This window comes from Schistocerca nitens, unplaced genomic scaffold (assembly GCF_023898315.1).
Source record: "Schistocerca nitens isolate TAMUIC-IGC-003100 unplaced genomic scaffold, iqSchNite1.1 HiC_scaffold_375, whole genome shotgun sequence".
Taxonomy (NCBI): domain Eukaryota; kingdom Metazoa; phylum Arthropoda; class Insecta; order Orthoptera; family Acrididae; genus Schistocerca; species Schistocerca nitens.
The window spans coordinates 4,823,110-4,846,774 of NW_026045909.1; the positions used below are offsets into that span (position 1 = coordinate 4,823,110).

General features: G+C 41.8%; 1 protein-coding gene across 1 annotated transcript in view; it reads left to right on the forward strand.

Annotated features, from left to right (window-relative positions):
- LOC126229566 (vacuolar protein sorting-associated protein 8 homolog) overlaps positions 1–23,665 on the forward strand; it is a 205,510-nt gene that overhangs the window by 44,690 nt on the left and 137,155 nt on the right. The window contains exons 7-8 of the mRNA XM_049942334.1: positions 20,804–21,055; positions 22,104–22,238. Coding sequence (XP_049798291.1) covers positions 20,804–21,055; positions 22,104–22,238 — 387 coding nt within the window. The remainder of the gene's footprint in view (positions 1–20,803; positions 21,056–22,103; positions 22,239–23,665) is intronic.

Here is a 23,665-nt window from a genome sequence, read left to right on the forward strand (position 1 = left end):
AACTTCAATAGTGGCAACTATTTATTTACAGCCCATACAAAATAGATACATGTTTCAAAGTTTTACTAACGTTCAAAGTAGTCACCAGCATTGTGTATAACCCGTTGCAAGCAATGTGGAAGTCGTAGAATACTCTTAGCAGTGCCAGTTGCGTTGACAGTTCGAGCAGCACGGTCTATTGCCCAGCAAATTTGTAGCAGTTCTGAAGCGAAAGCCATGAAGTGTTTCCTTCAGTTTAGAAATAGAGTTGAACTCGTGAGGGCTTAAGTTGGGGGAGCGCAGTAGGTGGTATAGCACTTAGCAACCCCATCAGTCAAACAAATCAGTAACAGCTTTCACTATACATGCTTGAGCATTGTCCTGCAAAATGATGATCAGGTCTTGCAGAAAGTGTAATCACTTCTGTCTCTAAGCTGGTCATAGGTTGTGTTCCAAAAATGAACAGCATAGAGACAGAAGTGTTGACACTTTCTGCAGGACCTGACCATCATTTTGCAGGACAATGCTCAAGCACATACAGTGCAAGCTGTCACTGATTTGTTGATTGATGGTGCTGCTAAGTGCTATATCACCTGCTACACTCCCCTGACTTAAGCTCTCTTAAGTTCAACTCGATTTCTAATCTGAAAGAAACACTTGATGGCATTCGCTTCAGAACTGCTACAGTTTCGTCGGGCAATAGACCACGCTGCTCGAACTGTCACCACAGCTGGCACAGCTAAGAGTATCCTACGCTTACCACATCGCTGGCAACAGGTTATACACAATGCTGGTGACTAATTTGAAGGTCAGCAAAACTTTGAAACACGTATCTATTTTGTACGAGTTGTAAATAAATAGTTGCTATTATTAAAGTTCCAACCCCCGTATATTATTCAGTATATTAACACAGGTTGATATATATGCCAGCTTTTACCTTACAGATATTTTGCTGTCACTGTTCTTGAAGTTATTTGTTGTACTGGACTGGCTATGCAGTGCCACTAACTCGTGGCATTTAACTTCTTTATCTTTTGCAGTGGACGGTGCTGAAAGAGAGCTCCAATCTATTCAAGTTACTAAAATGACATAATCAGCATTGCAATAACTCTTCTGTATTATAATTGCAGGTGATACATACCGCTCATAACTTGTAGCTCACAGTAGATCATATCATGTACTGTTGTACTCGTTTGACATTAGAGAATTGACTGTTCGTATGCATAATCTTTAGCTGTTCATGTGGTGTCATTATTGCTGGCCCTCTTTGCTCTGTCTTCCCAGGTACTGACAAGACAAGATGCCAAAGCATAAACAGGCTCCCACAGTAAGTGGGGATATGCACACAACATCACATCTCATCAATGTTCTGAGCTGATGTGTTTTACACCAAATCTACTCGTATGGAAAACCAGAGTATGCACATTAGGGTGTTCCACACTTAACAACTAGCTAAACAACATATCCGTTTTCCACAAACGTCTTTCATTGGCCTAAGTGGTTAGATGTGGAACATGTTACTCCACAGGATTGGCAAGTCACACCACAACCTGTGAGACAAAACTTATTTGCTTGACATTTATATTTGTGAACTTTGTTGGGTGTCCACACAATGTTATCGTAATGTGATCACAGTATTACCAGCCGAAATAAAGTCCAGGTAAACAACCAATAGGCAATGTAATAGAACAAGCCAACACACATGTAGTAACATTAACTCAAATCATTTGCAGATTGATTCTGGGGATGGGATACACCTTTAAGTCCAGCCAATGACAATTGGTTTACACCATGTAATGTGATGTCTGTCTGAAGAGTGTGTCCCTCAGTTTTGGTGCCACCCGTAATTGATGAAGGCACTGTCCATTGTTTGTGATTTGAATGATTGTTGATATCTCCAGAGAGAGTAAAAAATTTTTCCGCATTGCTGTCAGGGAATGAGACAGTTACAGTAGCGAATATTTTGTATTGTGGAGATCATGGAATTAGTTACACACAACCAGATGAGGGCATGGTGGCATATTTTATATGTTGTAGCAAGCCTAGATGACAGTTCTAAGTATTTACATCTGGAGGAGGTTGAGAAGATGCTAAACATATAATGGACATTAGATCAGTTTTAGTAAAACACTTTAACACAGAATACCTAACTTTGGTAAATATCCCACGTCCATTTGAGGGACGATATACATTTAATACAATCACAGATTGCAATGATAACAGTTTAGTTCTTGCACTGAATGAAAATTGAGTATCACTTAACATTTAATTCTGAACTTGGTACACTGTTATGACTAATGACACAAGCTTGCTCCAAAATCTGAACTGTGATGATTATGCTAGCAGACTGACTATCAAAGACTGAAGTGAGCAGTTCTGCTCTCTGACATAAGTAGACTTCCAGTAGCGGTGTACAGAACATCTTGAGGGCGTGTCTTCGTCATCTCTTATTTATGCCTGCATCTAGCAATAAATGTCTTTAGATTGTAGCCTGTTGTGAGATACCAACTTAAATATTGGTCCTCACTCTTCAGATGACACCACATTCCTGCCTGTCAAATCTCAGCACCATGGTCATTCAGTGCTGCATGTGAGGAGGGGGAAAAGGGGAGGAGGGGGAGGGCAGGCCTGAATGCAGACATAGATGAGGGTACAGGGACTGTAGCAACAGCCAATGGCAGCTCCCTGTTCTCACTCCGGTATTCACCTTGCGAGTGACCAGGAAAACTGGCCACAGGGTGCATGCCCGCAACCAGGGATGCGGATGCTGTGGTCAGGAAGACAGCAGGTAGAACTGCAGGGTGCCATGGTGGCTGATCAGAGGCAGTGCCTGCACATGCATCGCCTCTGGCGGGGGGACCAGTGGCCGACGTCAATCTCCATTGGCACTGCACTTTACAGCATCAACTGTGACAGGCGGAGAGCTGGAGATGACTGCTGTTGCAGATTCTAACAGCTTACTAGATCTGTTGGCAAATATTCTGCAGCAGAGTCACTGCCATTAGAGTGCTGCAGCTGTTTCTGGTGATGCCAGTGCAGCCCTTGCACCCTTGAACAATGGAAGGCGAATGACCCAGCACTTGTGTGATAACTCCATGTGCCCAATCCTTTTCTTGCCAAAAACTTTGTTCTGTGACTGAAACTTCATCTGACATGATGAAAAAACTGTTTCCGTGGCAGCCGCAGATGATGCAACAGGGCATGCTAATGACGACAGTGTAACAATCCTGCCTGCACCTTCCCATCAGGTGGTGAAACCTACAATTATGGATAAAGGGATATAAGGCAAAAGGTTAGGGCCCATGTACTATCATGTGTCATTTCCTGTTACTAACTTACTGACATAATACCTCTGAAACAGGAAGCCCTTTGGCAATCACAATTTCAGTTAATTACAACATAGATTAACGTATCAGATCTCAATAACAGAGCAATAGAGACAGGTAGACCTTGATTAATGAGAGTTTCAGCTAAACCAAATTGTGATACAGCTCTTAATTTAATTAAAAGGGAACAGGCAGGCCTTCAGTAATAACAGCTTCAGTTAAGCAAAATTACCAAATACAAACAGCTCAGCCTTCAATAATAACAGCTTCAGTTACAATAGAGATAAGACACACTCCTCTAAACCAGTAAATAATAAAATTTAAATGACTGAAAATTTCTAACCAACTTTAGTTACACATCTGACTTAGACAAGTAACTCTTGTGTAAACCTGTAATTAATAAAATTTAAATGACTGAAAATTTTAAATCAGCTTCAGCTAAAAAAGACATAGCCAAATAACTCTCATGTAAACCACTAATAAATAAAAGGACTCCAATGATGAGTAACTTCAGTACAAAGAATTGAGAAACAATTGCAGAATAATTAACATATTACGCTCAAATGGTGATGATAGTAAGAACCAAAATGCTCCCTTTAAACAGTAATAATTAATTTTGGAAAATTTTGGGCATTCAGCCAACAAGAATTTAAAACATGTTAAAATAACCAGGCGATGTGACGGACAATCACTACCAAGATACAACCAAACACTTTGACAGAGCAATAATTTTGTCACTGTGCCACAGTTAGAAAGGCCAGACAGATGCAGAGTACCTGTACAACATGCTAATGTTGCACATTAATGATCAATAATGGCCAGGCTACTGCAGCAAGTTACATCAATACAATTCCAGCTAAGAACAAGTTACCAAATGCGCTATTTTAAGGTACAGAATAAATTAATAAGCCTGGGAATGAATCACACACAACCGTCGATAGCAGCATTCGCACACACGTAAACCTCCTGACAGCTTTTTAAGTATTAGCAAGGAGGGATGCCCATTGGCTTGCAGAAGCGAGTTGTATCCCCCATTGTCTTTCCATCATCGCAGTCCATTGCAGCCTGCTCGTGTATAGGATGGGGGACAGGCCTATCATGATAAAACTGTGGTTTTGCATTATCTTTAATTGTATGTGTGCCTTAAAATCTGTAGCCCTTCCTAATCCTGGTTCAAAAAGTTCACTTTACTTCTTGTCCTAATCAGAAACAAGGGAATGAGACACTGAAACACTGATTTGTGACACATTGCCTTTTATGTACAATTGAACAAATCAAACAAGTCTATGCCAAAAATTTTTGCACTGTTTCTAGAATGTAGTATGTGGAATGAAATACACTTTGTAACATCACGAAAAGTTGCAGGCAAACTGCACACACATAGTACTGGTATTTCTTGTCTGCCATAAGCAGACAAAATAGAAGTAGACTTTTGTAGTTGTGATCTACCAATCAGATTATAGGTGTCTTTACTGATTAGGGATACAGATGCACCTGTATCTAATTGAAATTAAACTGTCTTGCGAGTCACTCTTAATTGAACAAAAAGTTTATTCTACTTTCAGTGCACTACAGCAGAAGATTGGCGTGAAGTGAAAAAGTGAGACTTACTTTGTGAATGTCGCAGTTGCTTGGTCACCACAGCATGAACTTGCTGTGGCTTTGTGTTAGACTGGCACCCTTGTAAATAGACTATTTGGATGTGACTTTGCTTGTCATACTTGGAGCACTGTTCTTCATAAAAAAAGGACATGCTTGCTGTCATGAGTAGGAAAATACTGTAGACAAGACTTCCTCTCCTTTTTATGAACTACAGCTCATGTACCACATGACCAAAAGATTTTACCTTTAATCTGAGCCCTGTTTTTATGCACTTTAACATTAGCTGACGACTGATTGCCTTGTGTACTACAAACAACAGAAATAGACAGAACCTCAAAATCAACTTCAGTTCCTTCCACAGTACTGTGAGGTGTTGTAATTGACAGAACTGTTTTCAAATCCAGGTCTGGAAATTCTAGGATAGCAGCCCATATGCTTATATCTGATGTGTTTTGCACGATTGTCTCATGTAGCCTCTCATCACTGTAACTTTGTCCACAAAAACACTTGAACAGACAATGTCTTCTTAGCCATTTTAAGTTCAGCATTCCACTATTTTAATGACTGTTCAGGGTGCTTCTTTAGATGGCAAAATTTAAATCTTGCCACTGTGACATGAATCTGTGTCTCATAACGTTCATCGATATTCCTGCCCAATTCTTCATATTATACATCTTTGGGAAATAGTTTGAGACACAAGCAATAGACACCAACTCCAAGAGTGGACAGAAAGAATACTATGCACACTGTGCCTTGAATGCTGTAGGTGCTGAAATGAGCTTTGAGTTGAGTGCGATATTCCAGCTAATCTTCTTCCTTGCTATTAAACAAATGAAATTTTGGCACAGTAACCTGCTATTGTGCTGCGTGTTGTGGCAGTAAGTTGAACACTGAGCAGCAGTCATTCAGTCTGCTATGTCTGAAACTGAACAATTTCATTTAAAGGTAGTAATCTTGGCGCTCAGATGTGGTTAAACACTTTAGAGTAGATACAATAATACAGAAAAATTTTAGCTACTGTGATGAGCAAAGCGCCAAGCATATCTGCACAGGCAAGAAAAGGTTAAACTTTTGTCAAAAATACTTGTCACACTTTTTATATGTATTGGATGAAAAAAATTGCACTTGAACAGAAGTGAGAATCATTTTTATATCTTGTTGCAAGCCTAGATGACAGTTCTAAATATTTACTTCTGGAGAAGGTTGAGTAGATAATACAACAAATAATGGACATTAGATCTGTTCCAGTAAAACACATCAATACAGGATACGTAACATTGGTGAACATCCATGCCCTCCCCCCGCAGGTCCGGGTGTTAGAATAGGCCCGAGGTATTCCTGCCTGCCGTAAGAGGCAACTAAAAGCAGTCTCTCACTTTTCAGCCCTATAGGTTCAGGTCCTATTTTATGGTTTGACCTGCCACTTTCCAAATTCTACAGAAGTGCAGGCATATGTGGTAGGATGGGATGCCTTACGTGGTGCATGAGTTATCCATAGTGCCCTTAGATTCAATCTTCTGAACCACTTGTCATGGCTTTACATCTCCACCAGCAATTCAACTATTTGGGCAAGGACACTTTCTGGGGTGTCATCTTCTTCCATTGTCTCCTGTCCTCTTTCGCCCCCCAAGACGATACTGGATTTCTCTACGCCCAATATCCAGCACTGTAGCCAGTCCGTTGTGGTGGGACCGTCATGTACCAATATGGTGGTAGCCTCCTGACAACACAGGGATCGCACTGCTGATGCCCGAGCTGTAAACTCCCCACATATGCCAAAGGAGTAGATACCTGTCTTCCTGGGGCTTCAGGACTGCTGGCAATGGCCATCATGCCAGGTGGCCTTTGCTGTGGCTGGGAGAGCCACTGATCGGAGTGGGTGGCATCAGGGCAGATGACCCGCAATGAAATGTACTAAGTCATCTATTGCTGGTGACCATACAGTGCCAGCAGCCTCTAAGAAGGGCAAGATCGAGTACAGTGCTGACAGATATGAACCTAAATCATTTCCCTCCCTCGCTACACCATGGGAGTAACGTAGGGCTACAGAAAGAAGAGTGCCCTATTCGCCTTGGTATTTAGTCTGTAGCAAAATGGACAGGGACTCCTATCTACTTACTAAACCTCAATTTTTTTGTTGAACATCTTGGGGATAAGTTTGGGGAAGTGACAGCACTGTCTAAGATGAGAAGTGGTGCAGTCTTGATTCAGACAGCATCCCCAGCCCAATCCCGTGTGTTACTCGCTTGTGACCGGCTGGGTGATATTCTTGTTTCTGTCACTCCCAATAAAAGCATCAACATGGTCCAGGGGTTTATTTTCCATCGTGACCTCCTCTTGTGGTCTGACAATGAGCTCCATGCCAGTCTAGAACGGCAGGGTGTTAATTTCATCTGGTGCATTTACAGGGGACCCAAAGACAACAGGGTTACTACCATTGCCTTCATCTTGGCCTTTGAGGGTGATTCATTGCCTGAAAAGGTCAAGGTGATGGTTTACCACTGTGACGTTAAACCATATGTCCCTCCCCTATGTGGTACTTTAAGTGCTGGAAATTCGGGCACATGTCTTCCTGCTGCACTTCCAATGCCACATGTCGAGACTGCGGACGTCCAGTGCATCCAGATACTCCATGTGCACCTCCTCCCACTTGTATCAACTGTGGAGAGCAATACTCCTCCAGCTCGCCAGACTACACTGTACTCCAAAAGGAGTGGAAAATCATGGAGTAAAACACCCTGAACCAGTTGACTTACCAAGAGGCTAAACGTAAATGTGAACGATTACACCCCATTCGGTTGACATCCACATATGCTGCAGCTATGTTACCATCACCGTTGCAAGTACCAGTCTTACCGCACTCTGTGCCACGGACAGTGGTCCCTCCAGGCCACCAGAATACATCTGCCCCCTTGGTGGTAGGGCGAAAATCTCCTTCCAGTGCTCCCAAAGTACCTACTTCCCAAACACAGGGGACATCGGTCCCCTCCCCCAGCCGGAGAAGCAACAGCCTCCTCCGGTTCCTCTCATGCAGAAGTGCTCCCTTGGGACCCACTCTCCCATACTCTCCCAAAGTCTACACTAATGCCACAGTGGACCCTCATCAGTGGCTAAAGGAGCCAAAAGCTGCTGGACAAAGAGCTTTACAGTCTTCCACCGTGCCTGAAGCTACTTCGGAGAAGTCCTCCCAGCAAGCCCCTAAAGAGAAGCAAGAGGGCAAGCAAACAAAGAAGTCTGCTAAGAAAAAGGCCCCTCCGGTGGCCCCAACACCACAGCTCCCTAGCAATTCTGTACCTGATGAGGCGGAGATCTTAGTGTCCCCTGAGGATCTGGATCTCACTGATGCCTCATCCACAATAAGAATGGATACAAATACTCAATTGGTGGCAGCAGGTGACCCTGATGCATAATCTGCCTCCTTGTGCTCTTCATGCCTTCCCAGCCTCATGATAATGTCTTCCTCCAGTGGAATTGCTACAGTTTTTTCCACCACCTGGCTGAGCTATGGCAACTGTTAAGCTTCACACCTGCTTTCTGCATTGCCCTCCAGGAAACCTGGTTCCTGGCAATGTGGACCCTGCCCTCCGTGGATGTTACAAGAAACATAGCGACTATAATAGTGTGTCAGGTGAAGTTTGTGTCTGTGTCCGAACTCAGTATGCAGTGAACTTGTGCCCCTTCAAACCCCTCTTGAAGCTGTGGCTGTCAGGATAAGGACGACACAGGAAATAAGTTTGCAATGTATATCTTCCTCCAGATGGTGCAGTACCCCTGAATTCATTGGCTGCATTGATTTGCCAACTCCCTTAACCTTTCCTACTTTTAGGAGGTTTTAACGCCCATAACCCCTTGTGGGGTGGCACTGTGCCTACTGGCCGAGGTAGAGATGTTGAAACTTCACTGTCTCAACTCAACCTCTACCTCTTAAATACTGGGGCCCCCATACATTTCAGTGTGGCTCATGGCACTTACTCGGCCATTGATTTATCCCTCTACATCCCATAACTTCACCCGTCTGTTCACTGGAGAGCCCATGATGACTTGTGTGGTAGTGACCACTTTCCCATCTTCCTGTCACTCCCCCAGTGCCATTCCCCAGATGTCAACCAAGATGGGCTTTAAACAAGGCAGACTGGGAAGCTTTCACCTCTGCTGTCACCATTGAATCTCCCCCACATGGTACCATCAATGTGGTAGTTGATCGGATAACTAAATCTATCATTTCTGTGGCGGAAAATGCGACTCTTTGATCTTTAGGGTGCCCCTGGTGAAAGTCAGTACCTTGGTGGTCGCCAGAAATCACTGAGGCCATTAAAGAGCGTCGGCAAGCTCTACAGTGACATAAGTGGCACCCTTCCCTAGTGCACCTAATAGCTTTTAAATGGTTCTGTGCCAGCTTTCGCCAGCTCACAAAAAGACGGAAACAGGAATTTTGTGAGAGGTAAGTCCCGACCATTGGGTGCCATACATCACCTTCCCAAGTCTGGACTAAGATCAGACATGTTTGTGGGTACCAGACCCCGACAGGTGTCACTGGCATTAACATCAATGGCGTGTTACCTACAGACGCAAATGCAATAGCCTAGCACTTTGCTGAGTACTGTGCTCGAGCCTTCCGTCGGAGAATTATCCCCCAGCATTTCGACACCTCAAAAGACGGATGGAAAGGAAAGCCCTCTCATTCACTGAACGTCACAGTGAACCCTATAATACCCCATTTATGGAGTGGGAGCTCCTCAGCATCCTTGCACATTGCCCTGTCACAGCTCTTGCCCCAGATCGGATCCACAATCAGATGATCAAACATCTCTCATCCGAGTACAAGCGACATCTCCTTGTCATCTTCAACTGGATCTGGTGCGATGTCGTCTTTCCGTCGCAATGGCGAGAGAGCACCTTCATTCCAATGCTCAAGCCCGGCAAATCTCCACTTGATGTGGATAGCTATTGGCCCATCAGCCTCGCCAACGTTCTTTGTAAGCTGTTGGAACGTATGGTAAGTTAGCAGTGGTGTTGGGTCCTGGAGTCACATGGCCCACTGGCTCCACACCAGGGCAGTTTCCGCCAGGGTTGCTCTATCACTGATAATCTAGTTTCCCTTGAGTCTGCCATTCGAACAGCCTTTTCCAGATGCCAACACCTTGGTGCCACCTTTTTTGATTTATGAAAAGCTTAAGACACGACCTGGCGACATCATATCCTTGCCACATTACATGAGTGAGGTCTCTGGGGCCCGCTCCCAATTTTTATCCAAAATTTCTTATCGCTCCATACTTTCCGTGTCCAAGTTGGTGCCTCCCGCAGTTCCCCCATATCCAGGAGAATGGGGTCCTGCAGGGCTCTATTTTTAGTGGCCATTAACAGTCTAGCAGCAGCTGTCAGGCTGTCCGTCTCACCTTCTCTATATGCAGACAACTTCTGCATTTCATACTGCTCCTCCAGTACTGGTGTTGCTGAGCTGCACCTACAGGGAGCCATTCACAAGGTGCAGTCATGGGCTCTAGCCCACGGCTTCCAGTTTTCAGCCACAGAGTCATGTGTCATGCACTTATGTCGGCGTCGTACCGTTCGTCCGGGACCAGAAGTTTACCTTAATGATTTTCCACTCACTGTAGTGGAGACATATTGATTCTTAGTACTGATTTTCGATGCCCTATTGATCTTCCTCATCTTTGTCAGCTGAAGTGGAATTGCTGGCAGCACCTCAATGCCCTCCGCTGCCTGAGTAACACCAACTGGGCTGCAAATCGCTCTATGCTGCTGCAGCTTTACAGAGCCCTTGTTCAATCCCGCCTTGACTATGGAAGTCTGGTTTATGGTTCAGCCGGAGCCCACAGTGTTGTGTTTACTCGACCCAGTGCACCACTGTGGCGTTCGACTGGCAATGGGAGCTTTTAGGATGAGTCTGGTGACCAGCGTCCTGGTGGAGGCCGGAGTCCCTCCCTGCTCGCTAGTTGTGTTTCGCATATTCGTAGTTATCCTGAGCATCCAAATTACCATCTTCTTTTCGCACCCACGGCAGTTCATCTCCCCCATTGAAGGCACAGGTCAGGGCTTACTCGAGGTCCATTCATGTACACCTCCATGGCGTACACATAGGTTGAAGCTTCGCCTGGACCTTTCATATGGTCCTAAGAACTCAGTTAACCCCATGGCTCTCCGATGGCACTTCCTCTCGATTCTTGACATATACTAGGACCATGAAGTGGTTTAACAGATGGCTCAATGGCTGATGGTCATGTTGGCTTCGCATATGTTCATGGAGGACATAGTGAACAGCACTCCTTGCAAGATGGCTGCAGTGTTTTCACTGCAGAGCTGGTAACCATTTCTCGTGCTCTTGAGCGCATCTGCTCATGCCCTGGCGAGTCATTTCTTCTCTGTACTGACTCCTTGAGCAGCCTGCAAGCTATCGAACAGTGCTACCACCGCCATCCTTTGGTAATGACCATCCAGGAGTCATCTATGCCCTGGAACAGTCCAGTCGTTCCATGGTGTTTGTATGATCCCCAGGTCATGTCGGAATCCCAGAAAATGAACTTGCCAACAGGCTACATGGAAACTGCTTCTGGAGATCGGCATCCCCATAACTGACCTATGATCATTATTTCGCTGCAAGGTTTTTCAGCTTTGTGAGATGGAAGGCATAATCTCAATACGCACAACAAACTGCCTGCCATTAAGGAGACTATGAATGTGTGGAAGTCCTCCATGCGGGCCCCTCGCAGTGACTCTGTGGTTCTCTGCCAGTTCTGCATTGGCGATATGTGGCTAGTACATGATTACCTCCTCTGTCCTGAGGACCCACTTCTGTGGTGCTGTGACTCCCAAATGACAGTCGTCCACATCTTGCTGGACTGCCCACTTTTAGCCCCTCTGCGGCGGACTTTTAACCTTCCCAGCACCCTACCTTCGGTGTTGGGCAACAATGCCTCAACAGCATATTTAGTTTTACATTTTATTCATGGGGGTGGTTTTTCATTGTACCATCTAAGGGTGGGCATTTAGCCTTCTCTCCAAGGCCACCACCCTCCCTCCATTTTAACTCTGTCACACTTTCTTTGCATTTGTTTGTCTTGGTGGTCGTCATTTCCCCACATGTGTTCATCTCGCCTTGTCTTTTTGGGGTAGACATTTTAATGTGTTGCAGAGTGGCTGGCTCATCCTCTCTTATTATTATGATCAGCCAGCCCAGACCATCTGGTCTATGGTTTTAATACCTCCTTCTACTTTTCTTTGTGCTGTATTTTTTCCCATTTTCTGTTCATTCCATTCGTTTTCTTTTTAGGTGTGGTTCCCTATTCCTTTTCCCCCCTTTTACTTTCTAAAACGTACTTTGGGTGTTTTCGTACCTTGAGCCTTGCTTGCATCAGGAAAAAGGGACTGATGACAGTGTAGTTTGATCCCCTTACATCCCAAACCAACCAACACCCATGTCCCTATGATGGACGAATTACATTTAATACAATTTCAGGTCACAATGATAACAGTTTAGCTCTTGCCTTGAATAACAGTCAAATATCGCTTTACATTTAACTCTGAAATTGCTGCACTGATCTGACTAATGACACAAGTTTGTTCCTTTAATGTGAACCAGGGTGCTGATGCTATCACACTGGCTGTCAAAGAGTGTGGTGTGTGGCACTGCACTGTGATATAAATAGACTTCCTGCAATAGCGGTGTACGGAATGTCTCGAGGGCGTGTCTTCATCGCCACCTTTCATTTGTGGCTGCATCTGGCAGTTTGGTCTTTAGTTTGTGGTGCTGTCATGAGACACCAACTTTGACATGGAACCTCACTCTTAGGGCACGTCACATTGAAATGTAACAGATCTCTCTCTCTCTGTTGATTGCTCTCCTGTAGAACATGACCTAATGTGTATGTAAGTGTTTGCTAGAGCATCTACACAACTAAAAATGAAAATAAAAAAATATTGTGGAGGTGTGGCAAGTAAATAATGAAACTACTATCGGAAATGTGATTTATTGCAAACAAAGAAGAACTAATTTTTATCCTCTTCAACATATGCTTGCCCCCCCATCCATACACCACTGCACATGAGTCTTCTATTGTTAAAAGCAATGTTGTAGGTCATCCTTTGTCACTCTCTTCAACAACTCTGCCATTTTTTTCTTGTACCTCTTCAATATGCTCCCTTCAGTGCAATTTTCACTCTGTGAACAGATAAGTCACAGGGAGTTAGATCTTGCGAATGCAAAGGATGTTAGAGTGTAGGAATTTGCTTGTTGGTTCACAAAACGGCATTGTGGGCTGATGCATTTTCCCGACACAGAATCCAAGCATTGTTCTTCCACATATTGAGTCGTTTCTTCATTACTCTTTCTGCCAGTTTGATTAGGACATCTTTGTAGTATCCCTGATTAATGATTTGACTGTCAGGCATCTATTCAATCTTGATAATGCCCCTGATAACAAAAACAAATAAATCACCATCGCCTTCAGTATGGACATTCTTGTTAGTGCTTTTTTTTTTTCATTCTTCGCAATGTGGGAGTCTTCCAGGGCATCAGTTGGTGCTTTGTTTCTGGGTCGTACTGGAAGATCCATGTTTCATCAGATGTGATGACACACTGTACAAGCTGTGGATGGAGATTAGAGTGGCAGTTTCCCGCCGCAGAGCACGTGGCTGGCGGTTGCTAAGGGGGCCATGGCGAGAGGCTAGCGTTTACGTGGCCTTGGAAAAACCTGAGCAGAAGCTTGGCAGGAGTGCATATGGCAATGTTTTTGCACTTGGAGAAATTTATATGCCAGAGAAAAATGTACGCGTACCTGCTTGCTTGTCACGTTTGTAAACAGAGCGATAAGCAGTTGCGTAATCACTGAGGTCAACGCTTGCACAGAGTGCATCCCATGTGGCTGATGCCATGCGCTCATTAATGAAGTAAGATAGTTGTAGTTTTTTTGGTAGGGATAAAGGATAGGAATACTTTATTTAATTTATATATTAATGAGTGAGATTGCCAGTGACAGTAATTTTTTTACAGTTGTCAACACCTTTAACCCACACTGACACAGATTCAGATTCATTTATCTTGTGATGATTCCTCGTCCTGAGAACCAAAGGCATGGACGACAGGTAATAAGATTTACCTATATCTCTATTGTACACCTCCACAATCTGAAATGTCCGATAAGCGATGACGTCACTGCTGTTGAACGGCTCCGGTCCTGCCACTTTATTGACTTTAGGTCCACATACCAAAGCAACGGTAACCCAGCCATTACCTTTTTGATTGGCTTCATTGTTGCAAAGGGTAAAGTTCAGAACTCCACCACAGAAAACTGATGGACTGTGCAGGATGACTTGTGCACCTACATAGTTCTTGGTCTCGATAGTAATATTGTCTGTTGTTTTATAGACAGTTGGGCAGGTACGCCTTCTTCTCCTATAATAACGTGGCATTTTCACCGTGAGTGGTCAATGCTGCTGCGTGTGCGGCTCCACGAAGACTGATGCCTTCTTAACAAAATCATTACTTATATAGACAAAACTGTTGCATCCTTGAGCCCCAGGTTTGCGACGTACGACTAGCAGTTCTCGACTGACGCTAACGATCAGAAATTTTCGAAGTCTGACATTTGCGTTTTATCCCATACATGTACTGTAGCCACTATAGCGGCATGTGTACCCGATTGCTTGTCATGATCAGAAGATCAGCAGATCAGAAAATGTATGCGTGTTAAGAGTGACACGGAGGTGAAAGTTGGCACTCATGGACAGAAAAATATGTAAAGCTAAATTATGTAGATGCACCACAAAAATATATAATAGTTCAAAAGTTACTGTTGTCTTAAAAATTGTAAATTTATGAAAGTTCAGAAGCTAATATCTCAGCAATGCTTTGGCTGATTAATATGATCAAAGTGTTCATGGATGTGGCTAGTAGAACTGCATCAAGCAATCATAGTGGATTTAGCAGAATATGTACCATTTTTGAATGAGAGGTCGGAATATGGGATTCAACTGAGAGAAACTGTGTTTTTGGTAATAAATAAATTTAAAGAGACAAAACTAGCAGCAGCATTCTAAACTTTAAAGAGGTAGGTATTTTTATTTAATATGTATTAATAATTATGTATTTTTATTTGCTTATTTATGTTCAGTATCATAAATCTGGGAAAAGCAAAATCACATCACAAGAACATTATCTGTGAAAAAATGATGGCAGATACAAAAAAAAGTTGGACTGAAGGTTGTTATTGCCCAGAAAATTTCCATATTTTTTTAATGTATCGTATGTGTTTCGGGTTTAGTTTTAGAATATTCATAATTTTTTTGTCAAATTTTTTGAGTTAGGCAGTCATTTCAAGGGTGCATAGGGTGGCCATCTGTGAGGGCAGTTGAGTTTGAGCGACGCTAAGAGCCAGATGTGCCCCTCATCTGGGGCTGGTATTGGGTTGGTAACCACGGTCGGGGACAAGTATGTATGTAGCAACGTTCGAAAACGATCAAGTTTAGCGCAACATAGTGGTTTAGGGCAGCAGACAGCAGTGTATTTTGTGAACTGTGAACAGTGCCGTGATCGTGACATATGAATTTTATAGTGAAGTGTTGTAGTATCAGTTATCAGCAGCTGCCATTACGTAAAAGCCCCTCTGACTGCATTTTGTGTGTTAAGTCAATATTGTCACAGAAGGAGCTGAGTAGCACGGTCACTATGGTGTAGTGGTTATGATGCTAGGCTGTTGCAGGGAGGATTGAGAGTTAAAAACTCACCTGAACTGTAAAATTTTAATTTCTGTATTTGGTTCAAGTACCTTCTAGAAGTATCCACAAATGTCAAGAATTATTATACTGGAATGTTCTGTAACTGTATACATACCGTGTTCTGGCCGGAGGCAGTTTGCTCCTCACTCTTGTATGTGCAAGTGCTGAAAAAACCTTCATTAAGTGAAGTTAGTGTTCGTCATTCATCTAATTACACCTTCTTCTATGTGACAATATATTGGACTGTTTGTGGAAAAATTGAAATAAACTAATTGTTCAAATTATAAATAAATGTGAGTGACTCAATGTTTTTAAATTTCACCGCAATACCTGCCTGAATTTTTTTTAATATTTTATTTCATCTTGAAAATTGAGTTTATGACAAGTGTGAGCTGGCACCCTATGACGAAAAACATAGCCAAACATTGAGACCAGCCTCATCTCTGGGCTGCTCAAGCTGAGAGTTGAGTGTAACAAATATATATATTTTCGTGCTGTAGCACATTGGTGCTCAAGCCAAAGTATACAATCCATAGTGCGTAGTGCCCAGTACCATCGTAACACGTGACCAAGTCCGGTTTCCCGTTGACTTGTTCCATGACATCAGAGCAGACGTTCTTCCAATGACAGCTTTGCTCCTGAGAGAGGTTTTTCAGAACCAGTTTTGCACAAACTTTGGTCATGTTTAATTCATCATCCAAAATTTGTCTTACTATCTTCTTTACTTGCTCACCATGTATGTGATATCCCGAATGCTCAGATGTTGGTCATTCCACATAGTTTCATTAATCTTCTGAATGTGTGCCTCATTCCCAGAACTCGCAGATCAACTGGAAAGTTCATTATCTTCAACATCTTTGTGACCGTCTGAAAACAGTTTGAGCCATTCAAAAACTCATGTATGTGACCTAGCATTATCACTAGACACATCCTTTAACATATAAAAACATTCCAATGGTGACCTTTTTAATTTCACGGGGAATTTGGGTTAATGCGCTACTCAATTTTAAAGTTCACCATGCTCATGGCACTACTGCAGAACAATATCCTCTACAACTAAGGCTCAAAAGCAAACTGAAACAGACCTAAAGATGAAATAAATGGTGGCTGCTGCTCTTGAACTTTCAATGTCTGCTGCATTCCAGTACCAACCTCCCATCATGCGACAGCGCAACAGGAGGTGCACATTCATGTTGTATAGTTACCACACCTTGTGTATTACTACATTCTGGCTATTAAGAGTTTTGTAGCTGCATATTTCACCCCTTCCTGTGCCAAATTTGGATTAGGGTAATGCAGATCATTTTCCCTTCTATTGTTGCATTCATGAACATCTGTCACTACACTATGTGATCAAAAGTATCCAGACACCACCAAAAACATATGCTTTTCATATTAGGTGCATTGTGCTGCCACCTACTGCCAGGTACTCCACAGTAGTGACCTCAAGTCATTAGCCATCATGAGAGAGCAGAATGGGGTGCTCCACGGAACTCACGGACTTTGAATGTCATCAGGTGATTGGGTGTCACTTGTGTCATACGTCTGTATGCAAGATTTCCACACTCCTAAACATCCGTAGGTCCACTGTGCCCGACGCGATAGTGAAGTGGAAACGTGAAGGGACACATGCAGCACAGAAGTGTACAGGCCGACCTCATCTGTTGACTGACAGAGACTGCCGACAGTCGAAGAGGGTCGTAATGTGTAATATGCAGACATCCATCCAGACCATCACACAGGAATTCCAAACTGCATCAGGATCCACTGCAAGTACTATGACAGTTAGGCAGGAGGTGAGAAAACTTAGATTTCATGGTTGAGCATCTGCTCATAAGCCACACATCACGCCGGTAAATGCCAAATGATGCCTCACTTGGTGTAAGAAGCATAAACATTGGATGATTGAACAGTGGAAAAAGTTGTGTGGAGTGACGAATCACGGCATACAATGTGGCGATCTGATGGCATGGTGTGGATCACTATCACAGCACAGGCCTACATTGATGTTTTAAGCATCTTCTTGCTTCCCACTGTTGAAGAGCAATTCAGGGATGGCAATTGCATGTTTCAACACGATCAAGCACCTGTTCATAATTCATGGCCTGTGGCGGAGTGATTACACGTCAATAACATCCCTGAAATGTCCTGCACAGAATCCTGACCTGAATCCTATAGAACACCTTTGGGATGTTTTGGAACGCCGACTTCATGCCAGGCCTCACCGACCGACATCGATACCTCTCCTCAGTGCAGCACTCCATGAAGAATGGGCAGCCATTCCCCAAGAAACCTTCCAGCACCTGATTGAACGTGTGCCTGCGAGAATGGAAGCTGTCATCAAGGCTAAGGGTGGGCCAACACCATATTGAATTCCAGCATTACCGATGGAGGACGCTACGAACTTGTAAGTCATTTTCAGCCAGGTGTCCGGATACTTTTGATCACATAGTTTATCAAACTTGGATAGATTGTTGATAACAAATTTCATAAGTGAATAAATGTAGCATGAGGCTGTGGTTAATATTTCCATTTCCTTAAACACATAGCACCAAGAGCTACATGTGGGAACTTCTGTAAATAATTGGAATCCTTTTCTTGTGTGCACTGAATACTTTTAACCTAAGCAAGGAGTTACCCCCAAAATATTATAACATAAGGCATCAGCTAATGAAAATACGCAAAATACTTTAACTTAAAGACCTCTATTTCCCAAAAATTGGCAATTATTCTTACAGCAAAACTAACCGAACCTATATGTTTTAGCAAATCTACTATATTGTTTTTCCAATTTGTTTTCATTAGTATGCATACCTAAGAGCTGTATTTTTCTAACCTGTGTATTATTTCTTGTTAGTGGACTACGTTAATAGGAAGTGGAGTATTTGTAACAGGACAAAACTGGATGAACCATGTTCCTGGATGGATGCATCACATACTCACATGCCAATAATGCGTTCTCTTTTAAACTCACTGACTTGACGGTACAGTTCGTGCATATGACTGCGAGGCATCCTGCATGTCTGCTCCAACCACACTGATCCATTACCTTCAGTTTATAGCGACAACGACAGCTGCAGGCACATTTTACCAGTAAGTGGTGTTGCGTCACGATATCAATGTTGATTTTGAACCCATGGGGTCAACATGGTTCAAATGCTCATGATTTCTGCAGAACGTATTAATGTACATGCCGTGTGAGTATGAATGTCCCATCTCTAGTTGTTCAAGGTGTTATGTTTTTTCTGAACATGAGTATTGGCACTGGGCAGCAGTATTGACATCTTTGGAGTCGCCTTATTTCTTTATAGAGGCCTAACAATAGCATATTTCAATCTTCCTGGGAAATCACTGTGAGTTAATACTGCATTACATACATGGCTAAGAAAATTACCTATTATAGCCTTACAACATTTTAGTGACTTGTTGGAGATATTACCCATCCTATATGAACTTTTGATTTTAAAAGTCATGGTCCCCTCCCTTATTTCAGTAGAGATGTGAGATTAACTTTTATTTCACTAAATGTCCTCTGTATTGCTTCTTCAGCATACTGTTTTGCTTTTTGTTCTGAATTATTTGCATCAGTCTCCTCACTTCCTTTTTTAAAAAAAGGTAATTACTAAAAATATCTGCTGCACATGAACAGTCTTTTACAATGTTTCCATTCTGTTTAACAGCAATAGTGTCATCCCCTAAGGCTTCTTTTCCTGTGTCTTTTTTGAGAATATTCCTTGTTGGTTTGATTTTATTATATGATCTGTCAATTTCAGATGAGATGTGCATAATGCTGGATTTTTGCAACTTTTTGTAATATGTTACAGTACTGTTTATAATAGGGAAGTATTTCTGGGTTATTATTTGTTCTAAACAAAGATTGTTAGTCTAAGATAAAATGAGAAATCTGAACAGCTAAAGTGTTTCTGGTGTGTGTGTGTGTGTGGGGGGGGGGGGGGGGGGGGTGCGATAGTCCTGGTGAAACATTAAAATTATCGTATAACATGAAATCATGTAACCAGTGGACATTGCTTATTACCTAAACAAAAATCTGGGTGTAGTTTTTAGAGAGAAATATGTGTACTTAAAGAAATATTTGTATGTTAATAAAGTGAAATGTGTAAAAGTTTCCTTCTTCTGCAAGTGTCAATTACACTTACTCAGTATTCTGAAGCAACTAGTGATTTATTGTGGAAATGCCATTTGATCAAAGTAGTTGTTGATGAAAGCAGCAGACGAGGTAGTTAAGGATGCATTTCTTTCACATAGTGTCTCAAATCAGGTCACTCTCAATAGCTGTAAGAAATAGAGTCAACTTCAGTGCGAACCTAAGACAATTGTTTATCTTTCAGAAAGACTAAATAGTTTTAGACAATCGAAAATCCAGGATGGAATGTAACAATATTATGGAAAGGATAGTTGCTACTCACCATATAGTGACTCAGCGTCTCCGCTATTTGGTAAGTAGCAACTATCTTCGTCATAATATTGTTAAATAGTTTTAGACTTACTTTATATATAAAAGTAGTCTTTCATTGTTTTCTGCTGAAAAATGAGCATGTTATATATGTTTCCTTCAAGTGGTACTGGGTGACGTGTTGTAAATTGTGAAGTGTTTTCTCTTCTTTGAGACAATACTAATTCAGAATCTGGCTAAGCCACTTGATTTTGGTTTTGCAAAATTTCTTTAATGCATCTGATGTGAAAGCTATGATGCATCCAATGCAGAAGGTATGTATTCGTCAATCTGTCGTCAAAACTGAGTATTCAGTTTCTTTCAAAGAGATAGAGGGGCTGGCCAGTACTAGTACTGGCCAGCCCCTCTATCTCTTTGTTAGTATTTGTTTCACATCTTTATATGAGATTTTCCATTAATCATTTATTCAGTTTCTCTTGAAGTTGTACTTAGTGATTTGTTGCACCACGAGAATAAAAGGGCAAAGCCACAAATGAAAGCTGTAGCAGGCCTTGAACAGTTCTTCTTGTTAATCCTTGTTTCTGTTCTGGAGCTTTAGTGATGATAAAGTATTCGTCTCATTATTACACAAGGTGTCACAACTTTCACACAGTTTTGTAACATTACACTGAATCGTCAGAACTTCTGTCAGTATTTTTCCAGTCAGTGTTCATATAACTTCATTCCATATGCAATCTATGCTTTTTTACAGGTTTCTGTAGACAATAAAAGCAAAGTACGGTTTGTGGCACTACAGCGCTTGAGTGTCGGTTACCAATTACTGAGTCTGCACTGGCTGAATACACGCACCCTGGCTGTTTTGGACACATTGGAGCAGCTGCATCTCGTGGATGTTCGGTCACATGAGGAGCTAGAGGTTCTGGACCTAGCAGCTGTTGGCCTGGTGTATGCAACAGCACACTTCAAGGGTCTTGCAACTGGTGGAAATGTCAGCAAAGCATTGGTATGCTATTTTCCAACAACCATAATGTCTGATATTTTGTGTACTCTATAGCTTGAAACTGTTACATTTTCAAACTGTGTATAACAACATCAAAAATGTGAAAGAGCCATAGAATTTACTTGGAAGTTTGGGTGAGAAGAAGTATTACTTTGAAAAAACAAATCCAGAGCCCCCAGTTTTGTAATAAATAAAGTACTCTTCATCTCAGGGCAGAAATCCAACTGGAGGAACATTGTTTGAAATGGTCAGGAAATGATGCTTTCCACATTCCTATCAATATAAGCCAAATAAGCATATATAATGTTTTTTGGGAAAAATGAAGACTGTAACTGAAAGAGCTAAGTTGTCCTCAACCAGTAGATGGGTTTTAACACCACTGTGCTTTATTAGATTCAGTCTTCATGGAGATGCTATGTTCTTGGCTTCCTCCAATCTTTGACTGACAGCCCTTTTCTTACAGGTTGACATACTGCTTAATGTGCACTCTGAACCACAGTGCAATGTGCCATTTTCACATTAACAAATAATTGACAGAATGATAAGTGACAGAAAAATTCTAGGACCAATTTTTGATTGGACCCCAAACATTTTGGTTTGTAAATTGCACTTACCCAGTTAGCAGTGGCTACACATGACTACTAGTCACTGTTGTTTTACCATGTATGAATGAGGTTTGGTAACTGTTTCCCCTCAGATGCAGTACACATTATAACTCATTTCTACTTTGTTGTTGTCAGTGGAATGTACAAGAAATCCATGAAATGTATACTTCCATACATATATGAAGCTCAAAGGTTTAAAACTACTAATTCCCAGTTTTTGACATGAAACAGAGTAAATACTAGTAACTGATTTCTGGCATAATTTCTGCAAGAAAGTGTATGGAGGTATGTGAAACTAAGCCCTTAATGTCAGTTTACGACAAGTAAAGAAGTTCATACTTATGACTGTATAAAACTGGAATGATTTTTCCCCACAAACATTAGTAGTTCTCGTATATTTCATTTATTGTTCCTGCATTGTTAATTTTAATTTGTTAATTTTCCAGGCCTTAGCAGGGGAACATGCCTGCTATAATTCTGTAGTCAGCTTTGGAAGCCAGCTGCTGCTTTTGGGCACTAAAACATTTCATGTGTTGTCAATCAGAACTTGGAATGATCGTCTAGCACACCTTGTGAGACAGGTGAGTTGTCACATTCTGCTCCATTACTGTAATGAAGGATAGCATCATGCACTATTGCCACATTTGATAGTTGGCTATAATTGTAATAAGTAAAAGAGAGAGATTAATTATTGTTGTTCTGTCACCAAACAAATATGACAGATTATAGCATGGTGTTTTACATGTTTATTCCATTAGCTTGAAAAAGGTACATCTGCTGTACACGTCTTAGGAAGTAAAAAGGATAGTTCTCAAACATTCTATACTTTTTTCCTTATAACGTAGGATGAAAATTAATGACCTACACCCTTTGTTATGTTACTCCTGTCATGTGTTGTTATCACCCCCTACACCCCCCACCTCATTCCTTAAAAACACACACACACACACACACACACACACACACACACGCACGCACGCACGCACGCAGGACCCTGCTTGCCAATAATTTCCAACACTCATTTTCCTTTTTGAAGGGTTCTTTCCTGCTGTCTGTGTTTTCCTACACTCTTTTACTGAAACATAAAAAACTCTGGAAGACTTGAAATTATTTTGTTTTCGCTATTTATTTTTCAAGTAAGGAAAAAATCGTGTAAGTCATGTAAGCTGATAGTGTTGCTTGTAATTAAACTGTAAACTGCATCATGTATCTTTCTATGAAAGTGTAGAAGTGGTATAAATTGGCAATGGCCCCGTACTTTGTCTCTGGTATGTGCCTTGTTATCAGCCCGAGTTTCCATACTGTACTGAGACCAGTAACGGATTAATATCCCAACCTAGAGGATGAAAGAGAGTTCTGATTTGTTTTCTATTTCCATTTTGCTTGTCTGAGGAATGGGGTATCGCTTGAAAATATTTGTTCATGAATTTCATATTTTTTGGCTGGGATCCAACAGCAACACAGGGAGAGTAAATTCAGTAAACAACATTACAATGTTTCATTCATGCATAACTAACAGTAAGTGGTATGTTTTCCATAACCTATGGTTTCCAACAGTGTGTTTGTAGTAACTAGAGTTACATGCTACATATAACTATTTCGCTTGAGAAATAAAAGTAGCAGACTCTTAGATGAATATAGTGTGTGCTTGTGCGTGTGCCTGAGCGTGTACTCTTAGCTCATTACAGGTTTCAGCCAAAAGCAAGCAGAGCTTTCATTCTTTTTTGTTGATCGCTCAATGCTTCTAGTATTCGGCAAGAGGTCTTCTTTACTTACAGATTATTTAGATTCTTATTTAAGCATTTTATTTAGTCTGAGACACTTCCATTTTTGATAAAGTACGTAATAAATGATGTCGTATTTGCCCAAATACAAGATTAAGATTTTTTTTCCCCAACTTCATGTTCGAAAATACAGGGTTGTCTTAAATTCACAGATTAAACTACTGCCGGTGAAGTCAATATTTTTACGTAACGTAAAAGACTAATATGGGGATTGTTTTATATTT